Source organism: Neolamprologus multifasciatus, chromosome 7, assembly GCF_963576455.1.
Source record: "Neolamprologus multifasciatus chromosome 7, fNeoMul1.2, whole genome shotgun sequence".
Classification (NCBI taxonomy): Eukaryota; Metazoa; Chordata; class Actinopteri; order Cichliformes; family Cichlidae; genus Neolamprologus; species Neolamprologus multifasciatus.
Window position 1 is genome coordinate 34,381,226 of NC_140445.1, and position 23,349 is coordinate 34,404,574.

The 23,349-nt window shown below is 39.9% G+C and overlaps 1 protein-coding gene across 2 annotated transcripts in view; it reads left to right on the top strand.

Annotated features, from left to right (window-relative positions):
- The window catches only part of npr2 (natriuretic peptide receptor 2), a 92,264-nt gene that overhangs the window by 60,837 nt on the left and 8,078 nt on the right, over nt 1-23,349 (top strand). For both annotated transcript variants that reach the window (XM_085169233.1, XM_085169232.1), the window contains exons 13-19: nt 1-77; nt 172-327; nt 7,092-7,260; nt 16,411-16,557; nt 17,238-17,361; nt 21,562-21,630; nt 21,873-22,047. The exon at nt 1-77 is cut by the window's left edge and continues 83 nt beyond it. In XM_085169233.1, coding sequence (XP_085025359.1) covers nt 1-77; nt 172-327; nt 7,092-7,260; nt 16,411-16,557; nt 17,238-17,361; nt 21,562-21,630; nt 21,873-22,047 — 917 coding nt within the window. The remainder of the gene's footprint in view (nt 78-171; nt 328-7,091; nt 7,261-16,410; nt 16,558-17,237; nt 17,362-21,561; nt 21,631-21,872; nt 22,048-23,349) is intronic.

Consider the following 23,349-nt stretch of genomic DNA (forward strand, 5'->3'; position numbering starts at 1 on the left):
TTTGAAAATAACAGATTTTGGCTTGGTCAGCTTCCGCACGTCCAGTGAAAATGACGACTCGCACTCACTCTATGCAAGTAAGTTAATGCAGCAATGATTATCCAGTCACATTGTTGAGAAGAAGAACATCAACTTTCTGCTAAAAGTTTGGGTTGTTCTGTTTTTATCTAGAGAAGCTCTGGACGGCTCCTGAGCTGCTCATATACGACCGCCATCCTCCTCAGGGGACTCAGAAGGGTGATGTGTACAGTTTTGGCATAATACTGCAGGAAATAGCTCTGAGGAATGGACCTTTCTATGTGGAGGGCATGGACCTCAGCCCCAAAGGTAAACACAACAGTTTTTTTTAATGGGCCTTAAACAGATCAGCTGACCCCTGCAGAAACAAATGTCCAGTAAACTAAAACATTTGTTCTTGTAGTTTAATTCAGCTCATTTTCTTTGAGAAAGATTAAAAAAATAAAAATAAAATACATTTGCAATGTCTTTGAAAGGTCAGAGCACCCTTTCGTGCAGCCATGTACACAAAGAACATGTGCTGACCAGATGTCAAGGCAGAAAAAAACCACAATGTGATGTTAAATCAGTCCAAGATATGAAAAAAATAGTCGACTCTAAATGAAGATGCGATCCAGAGATCGTGCAGAAATGGAAACTGAAGGCAACGGTCATGTGTGTTATGTCTCGAAGCAGCTTTAGCTGTGATACATCTTCCTTAAGTCAACAGTATGCAACGACTTGATTTTCAGAGTTTACTTTATTATTATTGTGTCATTATTAAAATAATATGCCCAACCCTTACAGGGTAGCACCACTAACAGATAACCAGAGCCAGAGCCACAAGTATAAACAAATAAAGCATAATAAACAGTAAAATGTATGAAGAAAAACAGTGCTACATCCAAAAGCCCATCTGTTCAATATTAATTATCGCAGCGCAGATATTGTGCTCTAATATCATTAATTATGATTGTCTGTGCTTTTTGAGCCAAAAGGTGTTTTAGCGTCACGGTTCTAACAGATCTTTGTGCCAGACTTGGCTGGTTTAGAAGCACTTGCTTCTGAAAGCTGCTATCATCAACACAGAGACCAGAGAGAGAGGATTTGGTTAACTGGGTGGCAAACAGTGTCCAAAGATCCCTGAAACATCCCTGTTTGTCAGTGGTCTGCATGTCTGCTGTATTCAGAATGTCTCTGAATCACTTTTTAGATTTCTTAGCCACGATGTAAAACATCACAGCTTAGTGATAAGGATAGAAGTGGAAAATAACAAAACAGTCAAAGCCTATGATGCTTAAAATATAATTCCATGCAACTTTTCACTATCACCGATGGACCAGTGGGTTACTGCAATAACTTTGAACTGCATGTGTAAAATCACCACTTAAATCAGTTTAAAAAATCTGGTGACTTTGTCTCAACATAAGGGTGGAAACACTTCTTCCTATTACTTCTATCACAGCTTCATTAATGTGCACTTGAAAACAAGACAACATTAATTTTACAGAAAACAAGGCTTTGTGAAATGGTACAATTGTCTCCCATCACACCCATTAAATGGTTGTGATTTGCTTATGTATTCCTTGTTTCGATTGCTGATTGGCTCTTTAGGAGCAGCTGTCATTATAATTGTTCAGTCACACCAAAGCAAAAGAAATAGGATGGTGATCTCTTTGGTAATCCACCAATTGGAAGGTTGGTGGGAAACAATTTCCCAAGTATCCTTGGACAAGGCACTGAGCCACCAGACAGTCTGAGCGTGCAAGGGAGACCACTTGTGATTGGAAATTGATTGGACAGATTACCTGTTTTGAGGCGAGGCTAAACAATTGCATTTTGGTTGGACTGACTGCATTGCTCTCAACATGTTGCAATCAATTTGAATGAGTGCAACTCGTCTGCAAGGTGACTCTTTGCAGCAAGGGACTCAACTCAACTGGTTGTGTTCTGTTTACTTAAATGCAAGCCAAGAATCTATGTAATTTTGCAGTTCAGTTGTAAGCCTGCAGCAACTTTGTAATGATAACAATAATAATAATAATAATACATTTTATTTAAAAGCGCCTTTCAAGACACCCAAGGACACTTAACAATAGAATAAAACACATTATAGAAAAATGACAAAATGAAGAACAATAAAAACAAAAAAGCAGAAGATAAATAAACAAACAATAGGTTCACAATGAATATGCAGCATTGAACAGATGGGTTTTGAGTTGGGATTTAAACTGGGGGAGAAAACCAATGTTTCTTATGTCCAGGGGTAGAGAGCTCAACAGCTGCTTTGCTTTTTGGTCATGCTGTGGTCACCAACCACTGTTTTCCCAAACATTAAGCTGCGTACACACTGGAAGTGAATCGCAGAGACATGAGGCCAAAGAAGGTGAAATAATATTTGATGATTTTGAGCGACTACAAGGAAAATAATTGCTGTCAATGTGAAGTGGGTGAGACTGAATGACCGGTGAGTCATGAATGCCCATGATTGACATCCGGCCTGGTAGTAAATACATTAGAGGGTTACCTAGGCAACCAGAACCTGGATTGTCCTCAAGCGAAAGGCCGTCAGCTTCAAAGCGATGCGTGACGAGTGACTCGCTTCCAGTGTGGACACAGCCTTCATGTCACATAATTCTAAGATAGATTTGATGAGTGATGAAGACGTCTCCTCTTTAAGAGTGTCTCTGTAAACTTTGCGGGAAACTTGTTTCCTCCATAGGTCTCAATAAAATCCTAAACTTGTGTCACATGACTTAATGCTACTCCAATCAGGATGGAGGAAAACACATATACAAGTGTTACCTCAGGACAAGTTTTCGAAAAAAGGTGACCCTACTTTTTAGCAGCAGCAAAGTAAAAGGAAAAAAAGGAAAAAACTCAGACTACTGACCGTGTGAAAACATTCATACACTTGTGTGAAAATTATATATTTGTGTGCTTGATTGGAAGGTTGAGCTCCAAGACAGGCAGAAAATTATATATTTAGATGACACCATTTCAGACTGATCTTAAATCTTCATTATTATGGTTTGAAGTGAACTACTCACACGTGACCCTTTGGCTTTTCCTGCACACATACTGCCTATTGCGGTTTGACCAGTTTCCCTGTTTTCCCTCTTTTGCCTGCACCTCTGCTGCTTCTGCATTAGTGACATCAGGAACAACTTCTAGAGCAACTCCATATCAACTTTTGCGCATCCAAAGTGGATGCGTAAACCCTCCTAGAGTGCTTCATCTGTGCGATGGCTTTCATTAACCTTTTATTCATAGTCACGCTCTACACTGATCGTAAAAGTGGCTCACACTCATCTGTAGCAGGCTGTGAGTAGTGAAAGCCAGCACCTGCTCTCTAGTGTTCAGATGTGTTGGAGCCAGTTGTGAAATTGTGATTTTGTGGTTTTAAAATAACAGTGGAGTCTTCAAATTACTCTTATGGCTCTTTCGTGATGATAATACTAACAGAAAAGAGCGGATGTGGAAGAATCGTTTGGGGAAGGATGTCTCTTACAGACTTTTATAATGACATGATTAATGAATAAAAGAGGGAAAAAATATCAGCAACTATAAAGAGTCAACCAGCACTGCTGAATAAATTAATGCTATACAACAGAAATAGCACATTAGCATAAGGATAACACAATAAAAGAAGTGATGTACTAAAAATATTAATAGAAATGTACTCTGTTTTAGCTCACTGAGTATAGCATGCTGTTTCGAATTAACCTGAATTTTATGTCGAGAATCTTCAATTGAATTCAGTTCAATTTTATTTATACAACAGCTGCCTCGAGATACTTTTTGTCGTAAGGTAAAGACCCTACAATAATACAGAGAATATTCAACAATCAGATGACCCCCTATGAGTAAGCACTTGGTGAAAGTGGGAAGGAAAAACTCTCTTTTAACAGGAAGAAACCTCTGGCAGAACCAGGTTTAGGGAGGGAGAGCCAGCTGCCATGACCTGATTGGAACAGGGAACTTCTGGTGGAGACATTTTAGCAGGAACAATATAAACTGTGTTTGTGTGTGCCGTAGCACGATGAGATGAGGTTTGCTTCCCTACGACTCCATCCACTTCTTGAAAATCAAAATTGAGGTAAACGATCGCACGTTGGGCACATTGGAGGAGATCCAGCAGCAGGCTTGATTACACTCGTGTTGCAGACGTGAACAGTTGTAGACCCGGCAGCTGTCAACGTCAGCACAACAGAACGGCCAATCAGAAATCTGAAAATCGCAGCTGTGCTGAAAATGATCAAGAGGTGCTGAAGAAGATGATCTTGAATCGGATTTGCCAACTCCTGTTTTCAGACCTTTTTCATATCCCTGTGAGCCAAAAGACTTTAACCTCCAAGCATTCGCTTTCTAACACTCTTTTCCCTACTTATGGCTCTGTATCATGTCATAGGGAGAGGATATTGTGAGTAGTGAAGCCATCCTCAGCAAAGGTGTTCAAACCTGATGTTTGTGAGGGGCAGCCAATCAGAGACAAAGGATGGCTTAAAGGGAAAGCAGCTAAGGGCGTGCACTAAGACCCAGTGTAAACATAAATAAAGTTTGAATGATGTGAAGCTACTCTAGCAGGGTCCAAGAATGAAAATTCTAGAACTGGAAAGGAGGAAAACGAGTCCTTCTCATTTTCTCCTCCGGATAAATCTGAAACATTATGAGAGTAGCATCAAGTTCAGTTAAAACTGTAGAAAACTGTTTTCAATATACAATGCATTGAGCTTTAAGTAGAGTTTACATGTGGCGGAAAAAATATTACCAACAATATGAAATATACACCTTTGAACACAAAGTCATCAGTCAGGGTGTTTTGTGGTGTGACGCTAGCGAGGCAGTTTAGTTTAGGTTTTAAAAAGTAATAAATTATTTTTTGGCCAGTGCACTGTTTTGATAAATGATGTTTCTTTGCACTGCGACCAAAGCTGAGCGCTGTTTCCAAGATCTAGCTGCTTTATTTATTAATGAAATTAATAAATAAGCACAGTGTTGGGGTCCACACAGTCCCCAGTTACCAGACTGGCAGTGTGACCAATTATTTTATTAAAAGAACATGAGAGAACCCTCCTGGGTGAGCAGCAGTGAAATGAAGTAATGTTTTTTTTGTGGGGGTTTTTTGTTGGGTTTTTTTGTCACGAATTCCTTCTCAATCATTTAATCATTTGAGTATATCCTATCATTACTAACTGATGTCCTCAAAGTGACATCACATCACTTGTTGTTGTAAGCATTAATAACACATTTCTGAGATGACCTAGAGACTTTCACAAGATTAGGAAGTAAGATAAATTTGAGAAATACTTCAGAGAAACTGGAAAGAGGAAGAAATATCCTGGGTCTGCCCAAAGATAACAATATCCAACACACCATTTATGTCTCAGAGAACAGATGATGACAACCCACGTTTCTCAGAAAAGAGTCTACTTCTCATTATTGATGATGACTTAGATCTTACAACTTATAAAAACATTTAATACCAATTACCAAATTTGGCCTCAGGGATTTTTCTGCTGATATTGTAATAAGACCTTGAGAAAAGCATATTAAATTTCACTTGCTGCCAAAAAATGCTGCACTTTATGCTCCTTGTTGAGATGGTGTACAGTGCTATGAAAAAGTGTTTGCCTCGTTCCGGATTTCTTAGTTTCTTGGGTAATGTTGCCACCCCACTGGGTGGGCGACGTGAAGGCATACGTTTATGTATGCGATAAGTCAAGAATGAGGTGACATAGGAGCTTCAAACTGACACCATAGGTGTATCTACTTCAATGAGTTTGAATCTCAGTGACTTTGACCTCAAGTAAGTACATTTTCTGAAAATCTTGTGAATGTGATAACTTGACAACAAGGCAACGTAAGATTTTGAAATTGAGACTATTGGTGTGTCTACCAGGAGGCTGAGGGGTGTTTCTCACATTTAAATGTTTAAGATAAAACAAACATAATTAGACAAAGATAACCTGAGTAAATGCAAAATGCAGTTTTTAAAACAACCCTTTAACAAGGGAAACATTTTTCCACTTAACTGACAACTGGTTGGTCCACCATTTGCAGCAAGAACTCCAGTCAACCGTTTGTGATAACTGACAGTCAGTCTTTCAAATTCTTGTGGAGGAATTTCGTCCCTCTCTTCTTTGCAGAATTGTTTTAATTCGGCCACACTTGGAGGTTTTCTACCTTGTTTAAAGTCATGCCAAAGCATCTCAATCTGATTTAAGTCCAGACTTTGATTAGGCCACTCCGAAACCTTTATTTCTTTTTGAGCCATTCAGCAGTGGATTTGCAGCTGCGTTTCAGATCATTGTCCTGCTGCATATCCGAAGTGCTTCTGTCTCTGGCCATCAGTGCAGGGCATGAACTAATGGCTGGACATCCATCTTCAGAATTCTGTGGTAGAGAGCAGATTTCATGGTTCCATCAATTACAGCAAGTCATCCTGAAGCAACAAAGCAGCCCCAGACCGTCACACCACCACAGTCATGTTTGACACTTGCTATGATGTTCTTTGTATGAAATGCTGTGTTAGTTTCTGCATCTCCCATGGATGTGACTTTTGCCCAGTTACTCTTTTATCATTGAATCATGAACTCAGACCTTAACTGAGGCAAGTGAGGTCTGCAGTTCTTTAGATGTTGTTCTGGGTTCTTTTGTGACCTACTGGATGAGTCATCAGTGGCCTCTTGTAGTAATCCTGTAGTAATTTTAGTAGGCTTCTCTTGGGAAAGTTCACCACTGTTCCCAAAGAAACTGTAACCCTGTCCAGACTGATAGATGTCATTTTGTTTCTCATCTCATCTGTTTTCTTGGATTGTGGGATGATGTGTTGCTTTTTGAGATCTTTTACTCTACTTCACTTTGTCAGTCAGGTTCTATTCAACTGATTTCTTAATTCAGCGGGTGTGGCTGAAATTGAACTCAGCTCTCCAAAAAATGTGGTTAATCACAGTTAATTGATGATCATATGAATGTGACTAATATGCAAATATTTGTCACTGTATCTGTCTCTGTTGGTTTTCAGCTGTTTAATTGTGTCCTGACTGTTATAATAACCTGCTGAGTTTCACACTTTGTCTTCTCATCTCCAGAAATCGTTCAGAAGGTGAGGAACGGTCAGAAGCCATACTTTCGACCAACCACAGACAATAGATACCATTCAGAGGAGCTGACCATCCTGATGGAGGGCTGCTGGGCCGAGGACCCTGCAGAGAGGCCGGACTTCAGCCACATCAAGATCTACATGGCAAAACTCAACAAGTGAGTCCCACCCTATGGCAGTCTGTTCACACCTATTTCACAGCCAGCTCAATTGCAGATACATGCCTTTGCATATTTGAAACAGCTAGGTGTGATCTAGATGTCTACTAACCTTTTTCTTTTAAGCCAAATGTAATGTGGCAGGAGTTAGGACACAAAGGCACAGGGTAGAAAAACTAAACAAGAATCCAAAACCAGGGGGATAAGAAGTATGAGGAACTCAAGAGTGAAACACAGTGCACACAGGAGTGACTGAGGACGAGACACAGGTAGAAGAAAAAAACAAAAACAGGTAAAGCCAATAGGACAGAACGGAATAAAAAATAAGGCAAAACAAGACACAGGAAAAAAAGACAAACAAAAAATTAAAATAAAACATAAGAAAAATGGTCTAATTTACAAGTAAAAATCACTAATGTACAAGCAATAAAACACCAAATATATGAGAAAAGAATGGAGAAAAAAAATACATTTACAAGAAAAAAATTAAAAAGAAAAAAAATTACAGCAAATAAAATGGTTAATTTATGAGGGAAAAATAGCAGAATTACAGGGAGAAGGGCAAATTAACAAGAAAAAAAACCCTCAAAATTATGAAGAAAAAATAGTCAAATGTATGCTTCTGTAAGTTTCTGAAAACAAAAACTGTCAAATTTATGCAAAAAAAAAAAACTTCATAAAGTTTTTGGTCATTGTTTTTCTTGTACATTTTTTTTTAATTTTAGTCTAGAAAATTCAAAAATGTTTCTCTGAATTGTAATTAATTTTCTTTTTTCAACAACTCCAGAACTATGACATGCAGAATAACAAAAACACGATAATAATAAAAAAAAACTATTTCAATCAGACTTTAACACTGTGAAAAAATGTGAAATTACGTCTTTTTAGCTGTTTTCATTTTCAAGGATATTAATGTCTGACCAGATACAGCATAGAAAACAATGCTTACAGGGTCAGTTCATCCCCAGTGCAGAAAAACTCAAAAGTGAGATATTTGAGTGAACAAAGCCAAAGCTGTCTGCATTGCTTCATACTACAAAGGGAAAATGAGAAAATATTTTTCAGTAATTGGGAAAACTGACCTTTCGCAGCATAATAAAATTACACCGAAACAGTAGAAGCTGGAAGCTCTCTTCACAAATTCAACCTTTTCTACACGTCAGTCCTGTTTATCGGAGTCAGTATAATTGGACAAATTGAATGTGACGCTGGTTGTGTCTTTCCTGGCTATCAGCGTCTTCCCTGCCAAGCCCAACAAGCGAGCTCCGTGCTGAGAGTCCCTGCCAGGAGAACTGATAGGTTTAAGAGATTCAAAAAGGCAAACAGGAAAAAGAGTCATGTTCTGGAAACGACTGAGACAATTTCAGATAAAAAGCTGTTTGTAATTCATGACACACTGCACTCGACAGGAAGTGCTTATGTATCAGTGAGAGTGTGTGTTTGTGTAAGAAAGGGGGAGGGAGTGAATCCATGTTTCTAGTATTGTTTTCGATATTCCAATGAATCATTCTAGTGCTTATTTGGGGTCTGAGTTTCATATCGAAGCAGGAAGCGTATGTTTTCTGCTGAGCAGGGCAGCTCTGTGAGATTATATCAAGTGAAGTGACACTGAAGCGCATCCGATGGCATCAATCCATCACGGCCAGCTTGCACTGAGGTGGTTTCAGCCGAGTGCAATACGTCTAGGATGAAAATCAGCATATTTGACCAAAGAAGTTGCAAAAAAGCAACAATATAAGTGACAAATGAACCTCGTCTGGATTGTGTGGGAGTGATTTGATCAGATTTGTCTGACAGTGACTGAACGACCCACTAACTGTTCATAATCGCTCCCTAATTGCACTGAATTTATCATGAGTTATTTTTTTAGTATTTGAGTGACTGAGTGTGTCCATTTATTCTCGATATATGAATGAATGAAAAGGAGCCAACACCTGTTGTTGCTTAAAATGAGCACAGAGATAAAAAGGAGAAATATGAGAAAGAAGTAGATTTATTTTAACTTTGGGAAAGCGGAAGCAAATATTGGGCCCATTCACCTAAATTTAAAAGCCAGAAGATTTAAACATATTTTCTAACAGTTTTCCACCTTATTTGGGTTTTTTGGAAACCTTTGGGAATTTTAAATGGTGTGAAATGACCCTCTTTGGCATTCAGAACTACCTTAATTCTCTATGGTACAGGTGACTCCAACTCCTCGAGGGCCGGTGTCCTACAGGTTTTAGATGTCCTTGATCCAACACAGCTGATTTAAATGGCTAAATTACCTCCTCAGCATGTCTTGAAGTTCTCCAGAGGCCTGGTAATGAACTAATGCTTTGATTCAGGTGTGTTGACCCAGGGTGATATCTAAAACCTGCAGGACACTGGCCCTCGAGGCCTGGAGTTCAACACCCTGCTCTATGGCAATAGATTCAACATCTCCCGTTTCACCACATCCCAAAGGTGCACTGTTGGATTAAGATCTTGTGACTGTGCAAGCCATTAAAGCACAGGAATGAGAAAAGAGAAAAGCACCATTTCTCTGGGTAAAACTGCCTTGTTGAGGTCAGAGGTCAATGGCCATCTGCAACAGTATCTCAAATAACCGCTTGTTGCTACCAAAGTTTGCAGAAGAGCATCTATGAACACAGAATGTAGCAGCAGAAGACCACACTGAGTGTCACTCCTGTCAGCTAAGAACTAGAAAGGGGGCTGGTTGTGGTGTAATTGTTTAAAGATGTATTTCCTGGCACACTTGGGTCCTTGCTGTGAGGTGACACCACCAAACACACGGTACTCAAATGAAAATGTGGCTTGTTTAGTTACATGAAACCATAAAACACTGTAGATAGAAAAACAATATTTGGGATTTGGGAGTTTTTACACACACCGTTTACCTTCAAGAATTCACTGAATCAAATATAAGCTTGTTCACACTGATGAATGATGTAGCCTGCCTTAATTAGTGGACATGAGTGCAGCTAATCAGGTAAAACTAGTCATTCATGATTTCCCCCCGATTTGTTTTTACTTGGTTATAGTGTTTTCCAACTCTTTCTGTGTGTGGTAAATGGTTAACAGAAACAAGCTTAACACGATATTTCAGTTGAATTATAGAATTAAAAATAAAAAGAAATAGGAATGACTGGTATAAAAAAAATAAAGTTACGGATGTTAGTGTCAACAGGCTGCTGGGCATATTAATTTTTCACTAAGTCAAAAAATGTGAACAAAGCAACACTGTGAGGATAATATTTCATACAGTAAGAAAGTGTGCTGTGTTAAAGGAGTAAAAAAAATCAGGATTCAGCAGATTAAACACAGCTCCTGCGTGACTGCAGAGCTGTCAGGGGGTTGTAATGTTTTGCCTGCCAACTGCACTCGATCTTCCCGTCCTGTAACTTGTGGCATAAAGATCAAAACACAGGTCATGGTTCATTACTCTGAGAGGCAGCTTGTTGCTTTCTGCAGCTCATGGTGTGTGGTAGCTGGCGTCGCTCCGTGCAGCAGGAAAGAAACTGATTTACAGGCGAGCGCTGATTTTCACCTGTGGCTACCCCTTTGACAGATGTGTACTTAACATAGACTTTACGGTTATTGTTTTTACTTTCTTTAATTCACTTTGTGATATTGAGTGAAGGTGGGAAGGTTTACTGTTCGATAGGGTGACTGCTGCGCTGTAATCAATAGCCAAAGTAATCATTTTCACGGCCTTTCATTCGCTTTAACAGAGGACGTCAGTCACAGCATGCAGTGGGCGTGCAGTTGAATTCTCTTTATGGAAAAGAAAAATCATTAAGCTCTCCTTTCCTTTGTCTGGGTTTTTCTTCAACATCAGTAACTGCTGGCAGAGGAAAACTTGGAGAAAACACAAAGGTGGGGCGGTTAATTTTCCAAAACAGACAAAATTGGGACCCAACTGTTGAGCTTATAAGACCCTGTCTTATAAGCTCAACAGTTTCACCTCTTTATTTCTTCAGTGGAAATATGTGGAACAGTTCTTGATTAGGTATCACTGCAGTCTTGCTCACTTTGCTGAATTTTAAGATAATTTCAAACAGGTTTTTCTATTTCTGGCTTTGTGTAATGTCAGAAAGACGTGGTATCCTTAAAAGGTCCTCCCAGGTACTCTGCAATCACAGAAGCTCCACCTACATGCTGTTAATGAGGGGCATCCAATTAGAAGAAAGTTGATTTAAAGATGACATTAGCTGCACTACTGCCCAGCATAAGATAAATAAGGATTTCTGAGTCGAAGAATAAAAATATAGAGCCATAAATAAGCATGGATTATGGAATGAGTATGGAATCTGTATGCTCTAAAAACAGCTGTTTAGGGTCTGATTCCACAAACTTCTGTATGGCTGTTGTGTGTTTTTCCTCTCAGTTTGACCTTTCCTCCGTTAGCAGTGTAATTCAGCACAGGATGAGCCCGGTGATGTATAGCTTTCCATTTGAAGTGGCCTGAAGTAGAGAAGTCTGTATGACTGATAACCATAGAAGCACTCAGTGATGCGCTTGACAGCTGAAAGCTAATTCCCTCCTCACGTGTATGACGCCCTTCACCTCTGAGGCTCGTACGCTAATGCACTGTTTGCTGGTTATTTTCATTAGGTAAATGTATGTTGTTGACATGACGTGATGGATGAGCTGGTATATTTAGTCTGTGTGTGTGTTTTAGGGGGAGAGCCGAAGGGTGTAGTAAAAAGAGGGGCGTTCAGCAGTAAATTGTTCGTTTTATCCCACTTTTCACTCTGCTCTTCATTGATTCCCGATACCGTGCACGCCGAATCTCTCGCATTTTCCCACCAGGTCTGTGTCTTTTGTTGACACTGCTCACACACACACAAACCCTAATGTAGCCACACATTTTCAGCCAAAATGTTACTTCCTGAAGAATGTTTAGCCTCTTTGCAAACAAAAAAGCACTTAGAGACAACGTGCTAGAGCCAAGATTGTGCAACTATTGACATTTGTTTTAAGAAAAGAAATGCTTGTTGTATTTAATCTCCATTTGCATTTAAAAAACATGGTGATACCAAACATAAGCTCCAGGAAGTTCATGAGACAAAAGGAATCCACAAGGAGCATAAGGACTGAGAAATAAACATACAGAGCACAAACAGACAAACCAGACCCCAGGAATACGGTGGTTCTGACACTGGTGCTGGAGCCGATTGCGCCAGATGCTGAATGGCAAGTTTCAAGCCTCGTTCACATGCACTGAATCTGTCATCATCACAGCTCTCTCACTATTTATACCAGTGCTTAAGGAGGAGTCACTGCAATCTCCTCCTGAATGACAGGAATAGAAGAAGTAAAACAGGAAGCAAAGTGACGTGACATTTACTTCTGCTTTGAACTTTTATTGTTACGACTCGGCTCAAAAGCTGCAACATAAAATGGAGACGGATACGAGACTCTTAGAAACATAGCTTCCACTTTAAACCACTTGAGAATCTCAGCTTAAAATGACAGCCCAGAGAGCCCAGAGAGAATAAAGGCGAGAAGTGACATCTCCACCAAGCCAACCTCAGGCGTCCCTTTATCCAATCAGGTGTAGGCAACGGTCAGTTAAGGCTCTGCAACACCCAGAAACTGTAATTGCTGAAAGGCTGGCGCTACACTGGAACAGTTCTGCTGCGATTTGTTTTTGCTGTATATTTGAAAAGGTCACAAAGAAAGGGAAAAGTTTATATATCAAACATGCCAGACCTCTAAATTATTAAAATTTTGGTTTTTACAACAAGAACAGGATATTTAATCAAAAAACCATGTCGAAATAGTTGGGAAGGTCACGTGTGGAAAATCTCAAAGGAGGGAACTCAGAGAGGAGAAGACACAGGCAGTGGATATGGATATTTTGCGGCGGTCTCAAGGGACATTTTGGCCTGGTGTTAGTTTCAGCAGCAGGATCGAGCTGACAAATCTCCAGATCCATGCATCAGGTGTGACTCTTTGACTAGACTGTCTGCTCTTACCACAGCGTCCTTACACTCTCCAGAGACACACACAGATGGAGCCTGCCTCTCTCTATCTCAGTAAGGCACGTAGTATGTAACTGCTTATCTGCACGAAATGGAAGAGAATTCCCCAGCATCACTGGACAGTCAAAGGAAAGGTGGAGGTCTGAAAAAGGGAATTTCAAAAAATGACAAGCAGGAAGCAGACACATCTCTCATCCTTTGTATAAAATATGTAGGCTAAATGTTTTATCATTACCAGCAAGTTTTTGAGGGAGCACCTGTAGCTGCTGCACAGAGCTCATCAAGGCTAGACTACCAGATGGCAGACACCTTAATAACCAAGGGCTTTGTTTTAAAAAAAGAAGCTAAGTTACAGCCTTAAATGCATCCCTAAAGCTTTGCACAAATGTGAAATTTCAGTTCCAAGAATGTCGATATAACCCTGATATTTAAAAATAAGATCTATTGTTAATAACACAAAATCAGAATCAGAGAAACATTTTAACATTTCAATGCATTTGCATGTGGATGGAGACTCTGTACATCTGTCTTAACTCTTATTGTCAGTTTCATTCATTTACAAAATAGAGCGGTTCGATCCTGAGATGACACAAGTCCCTTTGAGGTTGAATCAGAAAGGGCATCTGCCATACAAACTCAAATGTGTAGCTACCCGTGTTAACTACTCTGTGTGAATAACGGAGCAGCTGAAAGTCGTTTTCTCCGTAAATTAGAGACAAACACAGTTTACTGATAGTGCTTTTAAAATTTTCAATAGAAGACAAGACATTATTAGATGTCTTGTATTAAAAGTTGGACCTATAATATCATTAAAGTGACTTATTGTAATCATGTAGAGAAAATCTGAGATAGTGACAGCCTCAAATTACAGGCTTATTTATACATATACACAAATATAGAATATTTATACACAAGTGGAAACAGCCAGGCCAAAATAAGACACAGGTGTAGACAGTTAAAACAATGAAGTGGGGGAGGAAATAAAGTATAAAGTAGAGGAGATGGTTCTTGTTTTATTTTGGTAGTCAGCTAATGCGGTGACAAAAAACCCTTATCAGCTTTCAAAGCAAACAAGGACAGCATTCAAACACAAATCAAAGGCAAAGGAAGAATAAATCTCATCAGAACCAAAGACAAGCCCATAATAATCCAGCCTCAAAATAAAGAAATCAGGACCCAAACATAGGGAAACTAAGACCAACCCATTACAAACCTATAAAACAAACAAACCCAGTGGTTCTCGGTCAGGAAAAAAATAGAGAAAATGAGTTTTCTAATGCTGTAATGATATTCCACCAACTCCGTTTCCGCTAATGATATAAAATAAAGATTAAAGGCAAACATGTGGTGTGTGGGGCACGGGCACTTTATGGAGCTTCAGAAGTAGTGCATGCCAGAAAAAGTTTAGTGGCCTGTGATGGAGTCCAGGAATGATTGTGAAGACAAACACAGGAAGTTAAGGTGCAGGTGATACAAAAAGAAAAGCTTCTACCAAACTAAGAAGGGAAAACTAAAATCAAAACAGGAACTAAAACTTTATAATGTCACAAGAACTCAGGATCTTGGGGTTTCCATGTGATCGAGCGTTACTTGCCAGAAAAGACTCTACTACACCATCAAATGTAAATGACTGCCGATGGAAACCGACGTCTTCTTACTGAAGTGATATTTAATTTTCTCCCTGCTTGTGCCAAACATTTGATATATTCATTTAAAAAAAGAATTAAAAACCTTGTACCAAACTGAATTGTCCCTTCTCTTCTCAGCTTCCAGTATTACTGTTAGTTTTGGATGAATGGTGGGAAAAATATGGATGTTTGTGATGCGCGCTGCAGTAAACAGTGGTTGGCCTGTGTGATTGCATTCAGTGCATTGATACTCATCAGTCTTTCATGTCTCCTTCTGATGTTTTGTACTTTAAACTTAAACATGTGGGTGTGTGTAGGATCCTTGACCCAGCAGACACGTGGCAGGATGCCAGACATTGATGCTTTTAGCCGCCATGGTGGTGTGGCTGACTCACCTTCTTGCTCCGTCGGAGTAAATGCGTGTACCAGCATGCTTGTGTGTATGTGTGTGTGTGCGTAAGCATATGAATGTAAAAATCTCAAGAGAAAAAAGAAAAAAACCCACACATTATACAATACATGATTTTTATAATTATAAAATAAATGTGAAGGGCCATGATTGCAGCGGTAACAAGGAAATGGAGACCTGCCGTTACTCAACTAGAGTAAAAACACATAAATACAAAGATTAAGGAGTGTCCCCCAACACTGTTGTCCATATAGTGTAACTCCTGAGATCAGAGCATGCAAACCCCTCCACCGCATTAAATGGGGATTTATCCTTCAGCAGAAGATCTAGGTTGCAGCTACATTAAACCACACACCCAACAAGGTAATTGCACACGCAATACGCATAATGCACCAGCACAAGCATAAACGCCTCCAACGACGTCAGCCACTTGCGTAGGTTATGTCACAGGCTCTTCAAAGAGACACCGCAGAAGTCTAAATCAGGCTGAAGGTTGTGACTCATTGGCAGGGTTGCAAGCGGACAACAACAGCTGAAACTGTCTTCCTCTTCAGTTTCTTCTTCCCTTCTCTGAAGGGCATCAACACAAGAAGGGACCAGCAGCAAAGTGGCAGCCACAGGGCGTAGATTGCCAGTGACAAAAAGCAATGATGGGTGAAAAAAATGCTTGTGATGCAAAGTCCATGTTGACTGAAGTGATTGAAGCAATTACCAGTGAGAGTGATTGATACTCTTAATTGACAAATGAGGAGGTGGTAAATACATTAGAGGTTTCCCTAGACAACCTCTGGCTGAAATATCCACTACTAACCAGTCATTAGCTACAAAACATGATGCATGATGAACGAATTGCTTTGTAAGTGGACTAGGCTTAGGAAACATAGTCATTGAAAGATATCAGATGAGGTGGTTTGGATATCTGACGCCTCATAGGTCCACATGTCCAGCTGGGAGGAGATGTCGCGGCTCACTCAGGACATCCTCAAGAGATTTTGTCTCTGGGTTATCCTGGGAATACCTCCATGTTCCACTAGAAGAGCAAGGGACTGCTTACCCAGAACCAGACGAGCATTGGGAAATAAATGGATGGCACTATATTAAATGTTATGTTCATGTTATGTGTGTTTGTTTGTGTGCTCAACAGAGAGGGCAGCACCAGTATTCTGAACAACCTGCTGTCCAGGATGGAGCAGTACGCCAACAACCTGGAGAACCTGGTGGAGGAGCGAACACAGGCTTACCTTGAGGAGAAACGGAAAGCTGAAAACCTCCTCTATCAAATTTTACCACAGTAAGAAAGAAGAAAAAATAACAGCGTTCATATTTTTAGCCCCACAGCCAAAAGCTTAAAACTCCCAGTGAACTCGAACACAACAAATTGGGTGTCTCAATGACACTTTGTCATTTGTGTTAAATCCCTGTATTAATTAAAGACTCCGAATTCCTCCCAGTGCTGCATTTTATTAACGGATACACATTTCCCCGCGGTGCCATCTCACTGTAGATGAAAGGGAACACAGAGAACTGACAGGCGAACCGCTCATTAAAGTGAGCCGGCAGATCAGACGTGATAGCGAGTTTAGGCATTTGGATAACACCACAAGAAAAAATCCCATCTTTCTTACCCACTTATCTGCTTTTTCCTGCTTCCCCTCCATCAAAGCCAGACTGTCAGAGAAAGGCCTGAGAGGAAGGACACATTTCATTTCTCACCACACGTGTGAATTGAGTAAACTTCTTTTTTTGGCTTTGGTATCATTCGATTAACAGGAAATTAGCGTCAGCAGAATTAGCAAAGATAAACTGACATCTGGTTATAATTGAGACTCCGGGGCATTGATGTAATTGTGATTCAAAGAAACATATCTTTGATTATATTTTAATTCAAAAACGTAACATAATTAAAATATATACATCTTGTTTCCTTCCTCCTTTCTGATTCTTGCTTTCTCTCTGTCATTGTTTATGCAGCTCTGTAGCAGAACAGCTGAAAAGAGGGGAGACCGTGCAGGCAGAGGCATTCGACAGTGTCACGATTTACTTCAGCGACATCGTGGGCTTCACATCCATGTCTGCAGAGAGCACGCCGCTACAGGTAGACGCCGATCACTGCCTCATCGCAAACCTCAGTTTTGTCTGCTTCTGACAGCATTTAAAGTGTTAACTTTTCTGACTTTCAAGCTAATCTTAAAGCTTTTAAGAAATCAGTGGTCGTGATCGCAGTTGCAGTGAATTCTCCCTTCTCTACTCATGCATGAAAAGTGCTCACCGGGTCTCCATCTACAGTGTGTCTCATAGTGTGTGTTCCCACACATAGTCCGCGACTGAAAATAGTACAGTTGTTAGATGGTAGAGTACGTTGACTCAGAGTTGAGTCACATTATGCCACCACATATCTCCCTCTCACTTAAATACCAAAGTGGTTTCTAGACTTCATCTGGAAGATATGTCTGCTAATGGACAATATCACACAGTCAGGTGAACTGGAATCACCCTGAGAAAAAAACAAAAATATGTTTCTCTTCCAGTGTGCGGAAGAAAGGGTTATGTTATTTGACAAAGCTAAAAAAGAAAGAATAAAAAAGGCCTTGTAGACCTTTTTTCCAAAGCAGACATCTTGACTTTTCACATGGAAAGCAGAGAAAGCACAGATGTTTTAATTGTGGCCGCATCCCCTTTACAGGATCTCGTAGATGATGGATTTACCTCTGCTGTGTTAGCGCATCATCCTAGAGACTGGTTGGCAACCTACTGGCAACCACCAGTCACTAGGGAAAAATGATTATTCCCCAACTAGTTGGAAAGTGGTATACCAGTTGGGGAAGATGTATATTTATACAGTCCTGAATGGAAAAACATAACTGTGATTGCTTTGGTCAATAGTAGATTGCTAAGCAATAGTAAAGTTGGGCATTTCAACATGAGACTCCATGGGAATTCAATTTTTGGGGGGAGCCAGCCCCAAGTGGCCACTAGAGGAACTGCAGATACACATTCCTTTCCCCTTTGCTTGATACCCAAAGGAAAAACTGTTCCCTGTTACACAATAAATACTTATAACTGCTTACAAACACCTAATTTCTATATAAAGAAGAAATGCATTGCTTAGAAGACAACAAGGGTTAAAGAAGAAGTAGTTTCAGATATTACATCTATATTCCTTCTAATAAAAAAATGTACTTCGGAGGTGAAGGAACTCTTTTCTTTCCCCAGCCCTGGTTAAGCTCTGGAGCCAATCCTGTCAGGTCACACACACACAATGCCAAAATCCCCCTGTCAATCAAACTCTTCACCTCATCTTGACCTGTAATTATAGCGGCTCTCTGTGCACCCAAACAGCCATTTTCAGAATGCTGTAGATTATTCCTGAGGATCATCATTCACCCAAAGTGCTTTTTTTGGACATGTGATGGATGTCACCTGCACCCAGAGTCAGCCAGTGCGGATTCTGCAGTAAAATGAAGGAGTCAGCTGTCTTGCCTACCATAAGATTTTCTCTATAATGAAGCTATATATGGTATAAATATACTGTGTGTAGATTACAGGTATATGTGTCGGGCCACAGAAATCATTAATCTGGTGTTTAAGTGGCAGCTGTTTTTTTTCCTACAGTGTAAATGCCACAGAGAAGCAGTAATTTAAATCATGTAATCAATCAATACTTTATTTATATAGTACATTTAAAGACCAGAGGTACACCAAAGTGCTTCTCAATAGTAAAATATGAAATAAAATCAATTACATATGGATACGATAGTAGAGTACCAACACATTTCCAGACAAAACAAAGCACTAATTAACCCGGGAGTACTATGTTAAAAGAAATATTTCACTCCTAGTGTTGAAAGTTGTAATTATCAGAGCTTTGATCAGCAGCACAGCAAAGAGCAACGCTGTGATGAGTGGGTCATTGTTTTGTTTCTGATGCTCCACTAGCTCACTCAGTGACATATATACACATAAATCAAAGGGTGTTTTCAGGTTTTTCCACAATATTTCACACATTGCGTTTGTACTTCCACGACGACAGCAAAGTCGGTATGCAGTCAGGTATTAGTATCATGGTTTCTGTAACACTCAGCTTCACTTTACTACAAGGAAGGTCTTTTTAGATGTTGTAACTTCTGTCTTCTCCACAGCTGGCTAAAGGTCCAACAGCATGAGCAAGAGTAGCCCAGAGACAACTTGTTTGTGACACTGCTCCCTGGTGACAGTAGACAGTGTTGGGATTAAATAATTTGCAGTGCCTGATTAATAGATACGACACATATATCACACATACATAGAATGAGGATCTTGGTTATTTGGGAGGAGCTCAGTGTGGAGCCACTACTCCTTCACATAGAGGACAGTTGAAATGGCGTGAGCATCTGATGAGGGCCCTGACCCCTCCTAGGTGAGGGATTTTAGTAAGGCTATACTTGGGTAGAGCTAGGACACAAGCCAGCTGAGAGATTATGCTTTGGGAACGTCTTGGGAATACCTGAAGGATATGGTTGGACAGAAGGAGATTCAGACATCTCTGTTTACTGTCAGTTCGTCGTTATCACTTTTGTGAATGGAGGTTTGTATTAAAAATGAGTCACAGCTGCTGGCTCGCGCCATGCTCTGGTGTTGTTGTGCACCGGGTTACAGGTTGTGAGAGGGTCAGTGCAGGAGCTCAGATTCCCAAATGGCAGAGAAAGTGACATTCTGTAGAAATGTCCTTATTTCTTGGATGCTGGTTTGGCTTACAGGTCCAGGAGGCAGCCATATGCTGCAAAGCTAAATGTGACGCTGACCTGAAGCCGGTCACTGCGTGAATTCCCCCAATCTCTCTCTGTCCCCATTTCGTCTCCTCTTCACTGCTCTATGGAGGGCCACAAGTGCCAAAGTGAATTAAACTAATACATAATTAAATAATAAATTAAATGTCATGAATTAATTAAAATTGGGAATAATAATTACATGTATAAATCACTATAAACTCATTTGTTTTAAAACATTTGATAAATTTTCAATTTTAATAATTTATTTGCACATTTTGTTCACTATTTATTGATGTATTTCGTTAATTTATTTTGACACCCGTGGCCCTCCATACCTTGTGCTTCTCAAGGTGCTTTTTTAAATATCTTTGAGATTTTTTCTCTTCGTGGTAACTTCCACTGTCGCTCCCTTCTCAGTTCTCTTTAGCTTATCAACCAATTAGCATCTGACCTACACTCGTCCAGTGTCGAGCTATGTGCTGCTGATTTTTGGAAACTGCACACAAGCACGTTTTTTAAATCTCCCTGTGTAGACCTACACAGTGGACACAAGCGCTGTGACATAAATTCACCATTAGACTGCTGCTCCCATGGCCCGGAGCTTTATAAGATGTAATTTTAAAAAAAATATTTAAATATAAAATCTGTATAAAAGATTTTTTATAGAGAGCACATCTTCATATTATCAGGTTTTACCATAAGATAGAAAATACAGCTGTAATTTACATAATGTCGGTTATACTAGTCATTTAATTTCATGTGTCTTTGAATTAAGCAACTGCATGAGCTTTTCTTTCATAAAGGGTTTGTTTAATGCATCCTCTGCTAAAGGAGGTAATAAACAAAGCACTGAAGCACCTTTTCTTAATATTTAGAGAATTCAATAAGCTCTTAATCCAGCTGCCACGCAGATGCTTCCTGGCCACTTCCCAAGCAAAACCTAATACTTAGAAAACTCAAGAACTTGACAACAAATAGGTCGGAAATTATATCCTGGTTCATCACAGTTCACTCAGGACCAAATGTCCCTGCTTCAAATGGGGGTTTTTTTAGGTTCAGAAAACAGCTGTAAAAAAAAAAAAAAAGGAATAAAAAACCGAACATCTAATATGAAGCCCAAATAATAATAATGGCCTCTGAATAAACAGCCAGCCGGTGAGATTACCGCTACATTTAGACTATTACGAGCCAATTCAATTTCCTAAATTTAAGACAGATTGTGCGTTTGTAATATTCCATCTGTGGATTTGATTTATCGTCTCGTATTTGTGTTTTTCAGTAAGCCTCAAAGCCTGGAAATCGTCCAGGGACAGAAATAATGTGAGCGGCTCTGAGGTTTTTACAGACACGCTCGTCTCCCAGTCTGTCAGCCTTTCAACAAAAGAAAACAGGGCGCCCAGTGCTGGATTTACAGCGTGCACTTCTACATTTTTCATTAACTCATAATGCTTTGGGTTGAGAAACAGGATATGAGCTAAAAACTTCCACCTCTTATCTTTTCTTGCTGCACTGAAAACACAGAATCATGAAAACTTCTCTCTCTACAGGTTGTCACGCTGCTCAACGATCTGTACACGTGTTTTGATGCAATCATCGACAACTTTGATGTATACAAGGTACGTCGGGATAATCAGTGAGGAGTCTATTATACTAGCTTTGCATAAGAAGGACGTGTGTAGCCCCTCCCTTCATCCTCTGTCCGAAATAAGCAGTTTTATCTCCCTTTCAACCAACTTTTATAGGCAAAAATCAAAGCAGATAATGTTAAAAGTAAAAACATCACAGCAGCTCATAGAAATAATTAGTTGACTTATTTACTCGAAGGTTAAAACTGATCTTCTTGTGATTGGTCCCTCAGGTTGAGACCATCGGCGACGCCTACATGGTAGTGTCTGGGCTGCCGGTGCGGAACGGTAAACTCCACGCCAGAGAGATCGCCGGGATGTCGCTGGCCCTGTTAGAGCAGGTCAAAACGTTCAAGATCCGACACAGACCCAATGACCAGCTGAGACTCAGGATAGGCATACACACAGGTGAGTCCTAACTCACAAGGTGGTGGCCAGTGGAAAATGTAAAACCTGCAGGGTTCCAGTTTTCTTGTTTACTTCACCACAAAAACATGTTTTGGTCCAGTTTTAGTACCAGAAGCTTCAAGGTTTGCATTTGCAGCAGGATTTAGTAACATGCAGGTAAACATGAACATATGAAGAGCAAATGAGTGACTACATCTGTAATGAAATGCCATCAACAGTCATCGCAATAGTTTTGCTTTAATTAGATGTGCTTTTCTAAACAGGGACCGTTAGCTGGATGGAACAGGAAGCCTTATCCTTGATATTAGAGTTGGGAGCTTCTGTATAGTCAATATCCAGTCAATATGTGTATATGTGTGTTTCTGGCTGCTGTTACAACCAAATTTCCCCTTGTGGGACAATTAAAGGATTATTCTATTCTATTCTATTCTAATATCCAATACTATCAGCAGCAGGGAGGTCACAGGGGTATCCATTATTATTATTTGTTATTTGTGCCAGCATTACTGTTTCTTCTATGTTTTTCCTGCAATTTAAGAGTGGGAAGTCAAATTCATTTTACATCAGGGCCATCCGTGCAAATCCATTTAGCTGCGCATTTAAACCTTGCGATATCTCAATATAAAGAAATGCAATATCAACAGCATGTCTCAGTTTTACGATATGATAAAGAAACACTGCTCTGCTTAATGGAAGAAATTTTACAGCACGACTCTTTGTGTTAAATTAAAGGTTCTCATTGTGTTGAGAGATATATTCTAAAACACTTCTTCAGCAGAGAATCAGAGAGGAGAAACACACAGAATTTCTTGCTAGCAAGGGCATCTCTCAGAACTCACACCCCAAGAGTGAGTCTCAGAGAGTGGCCCTGAGGACTGCCCTGGTCCTTTATTTATACACTTCAGTGGGTGCTTGTGTGGTGTGTGTGTGTGTGTGTGTGTGTGTGTGTGTGTGTGTGTGTGTGTGTGTGTGTGTGTGTGTGTGTGTGTCAGAGTGTGGGGTCAGAGTGTGACCCCATAAATCACTTCCCTAAACAAAAGCACTTAGACTGGAAACAGATATAACTACGTTTATCCTACCGTAAAACAATAAAACAAGGTACGAACTTTCCCATGCTCCTAGGATGTGGGGGTGAAAGCCAGAACACCCTGGAATGTTACAGACTTCCTAGGATGAGACCAACTACATACTTCTAAACACAAATGATTACATGCAGTATTCTACCATATTCAAACTTATATTATTAAAAGATTATACTGACTACTAAGTACAATTTTCCATTGACACATTGCCCATACTGTC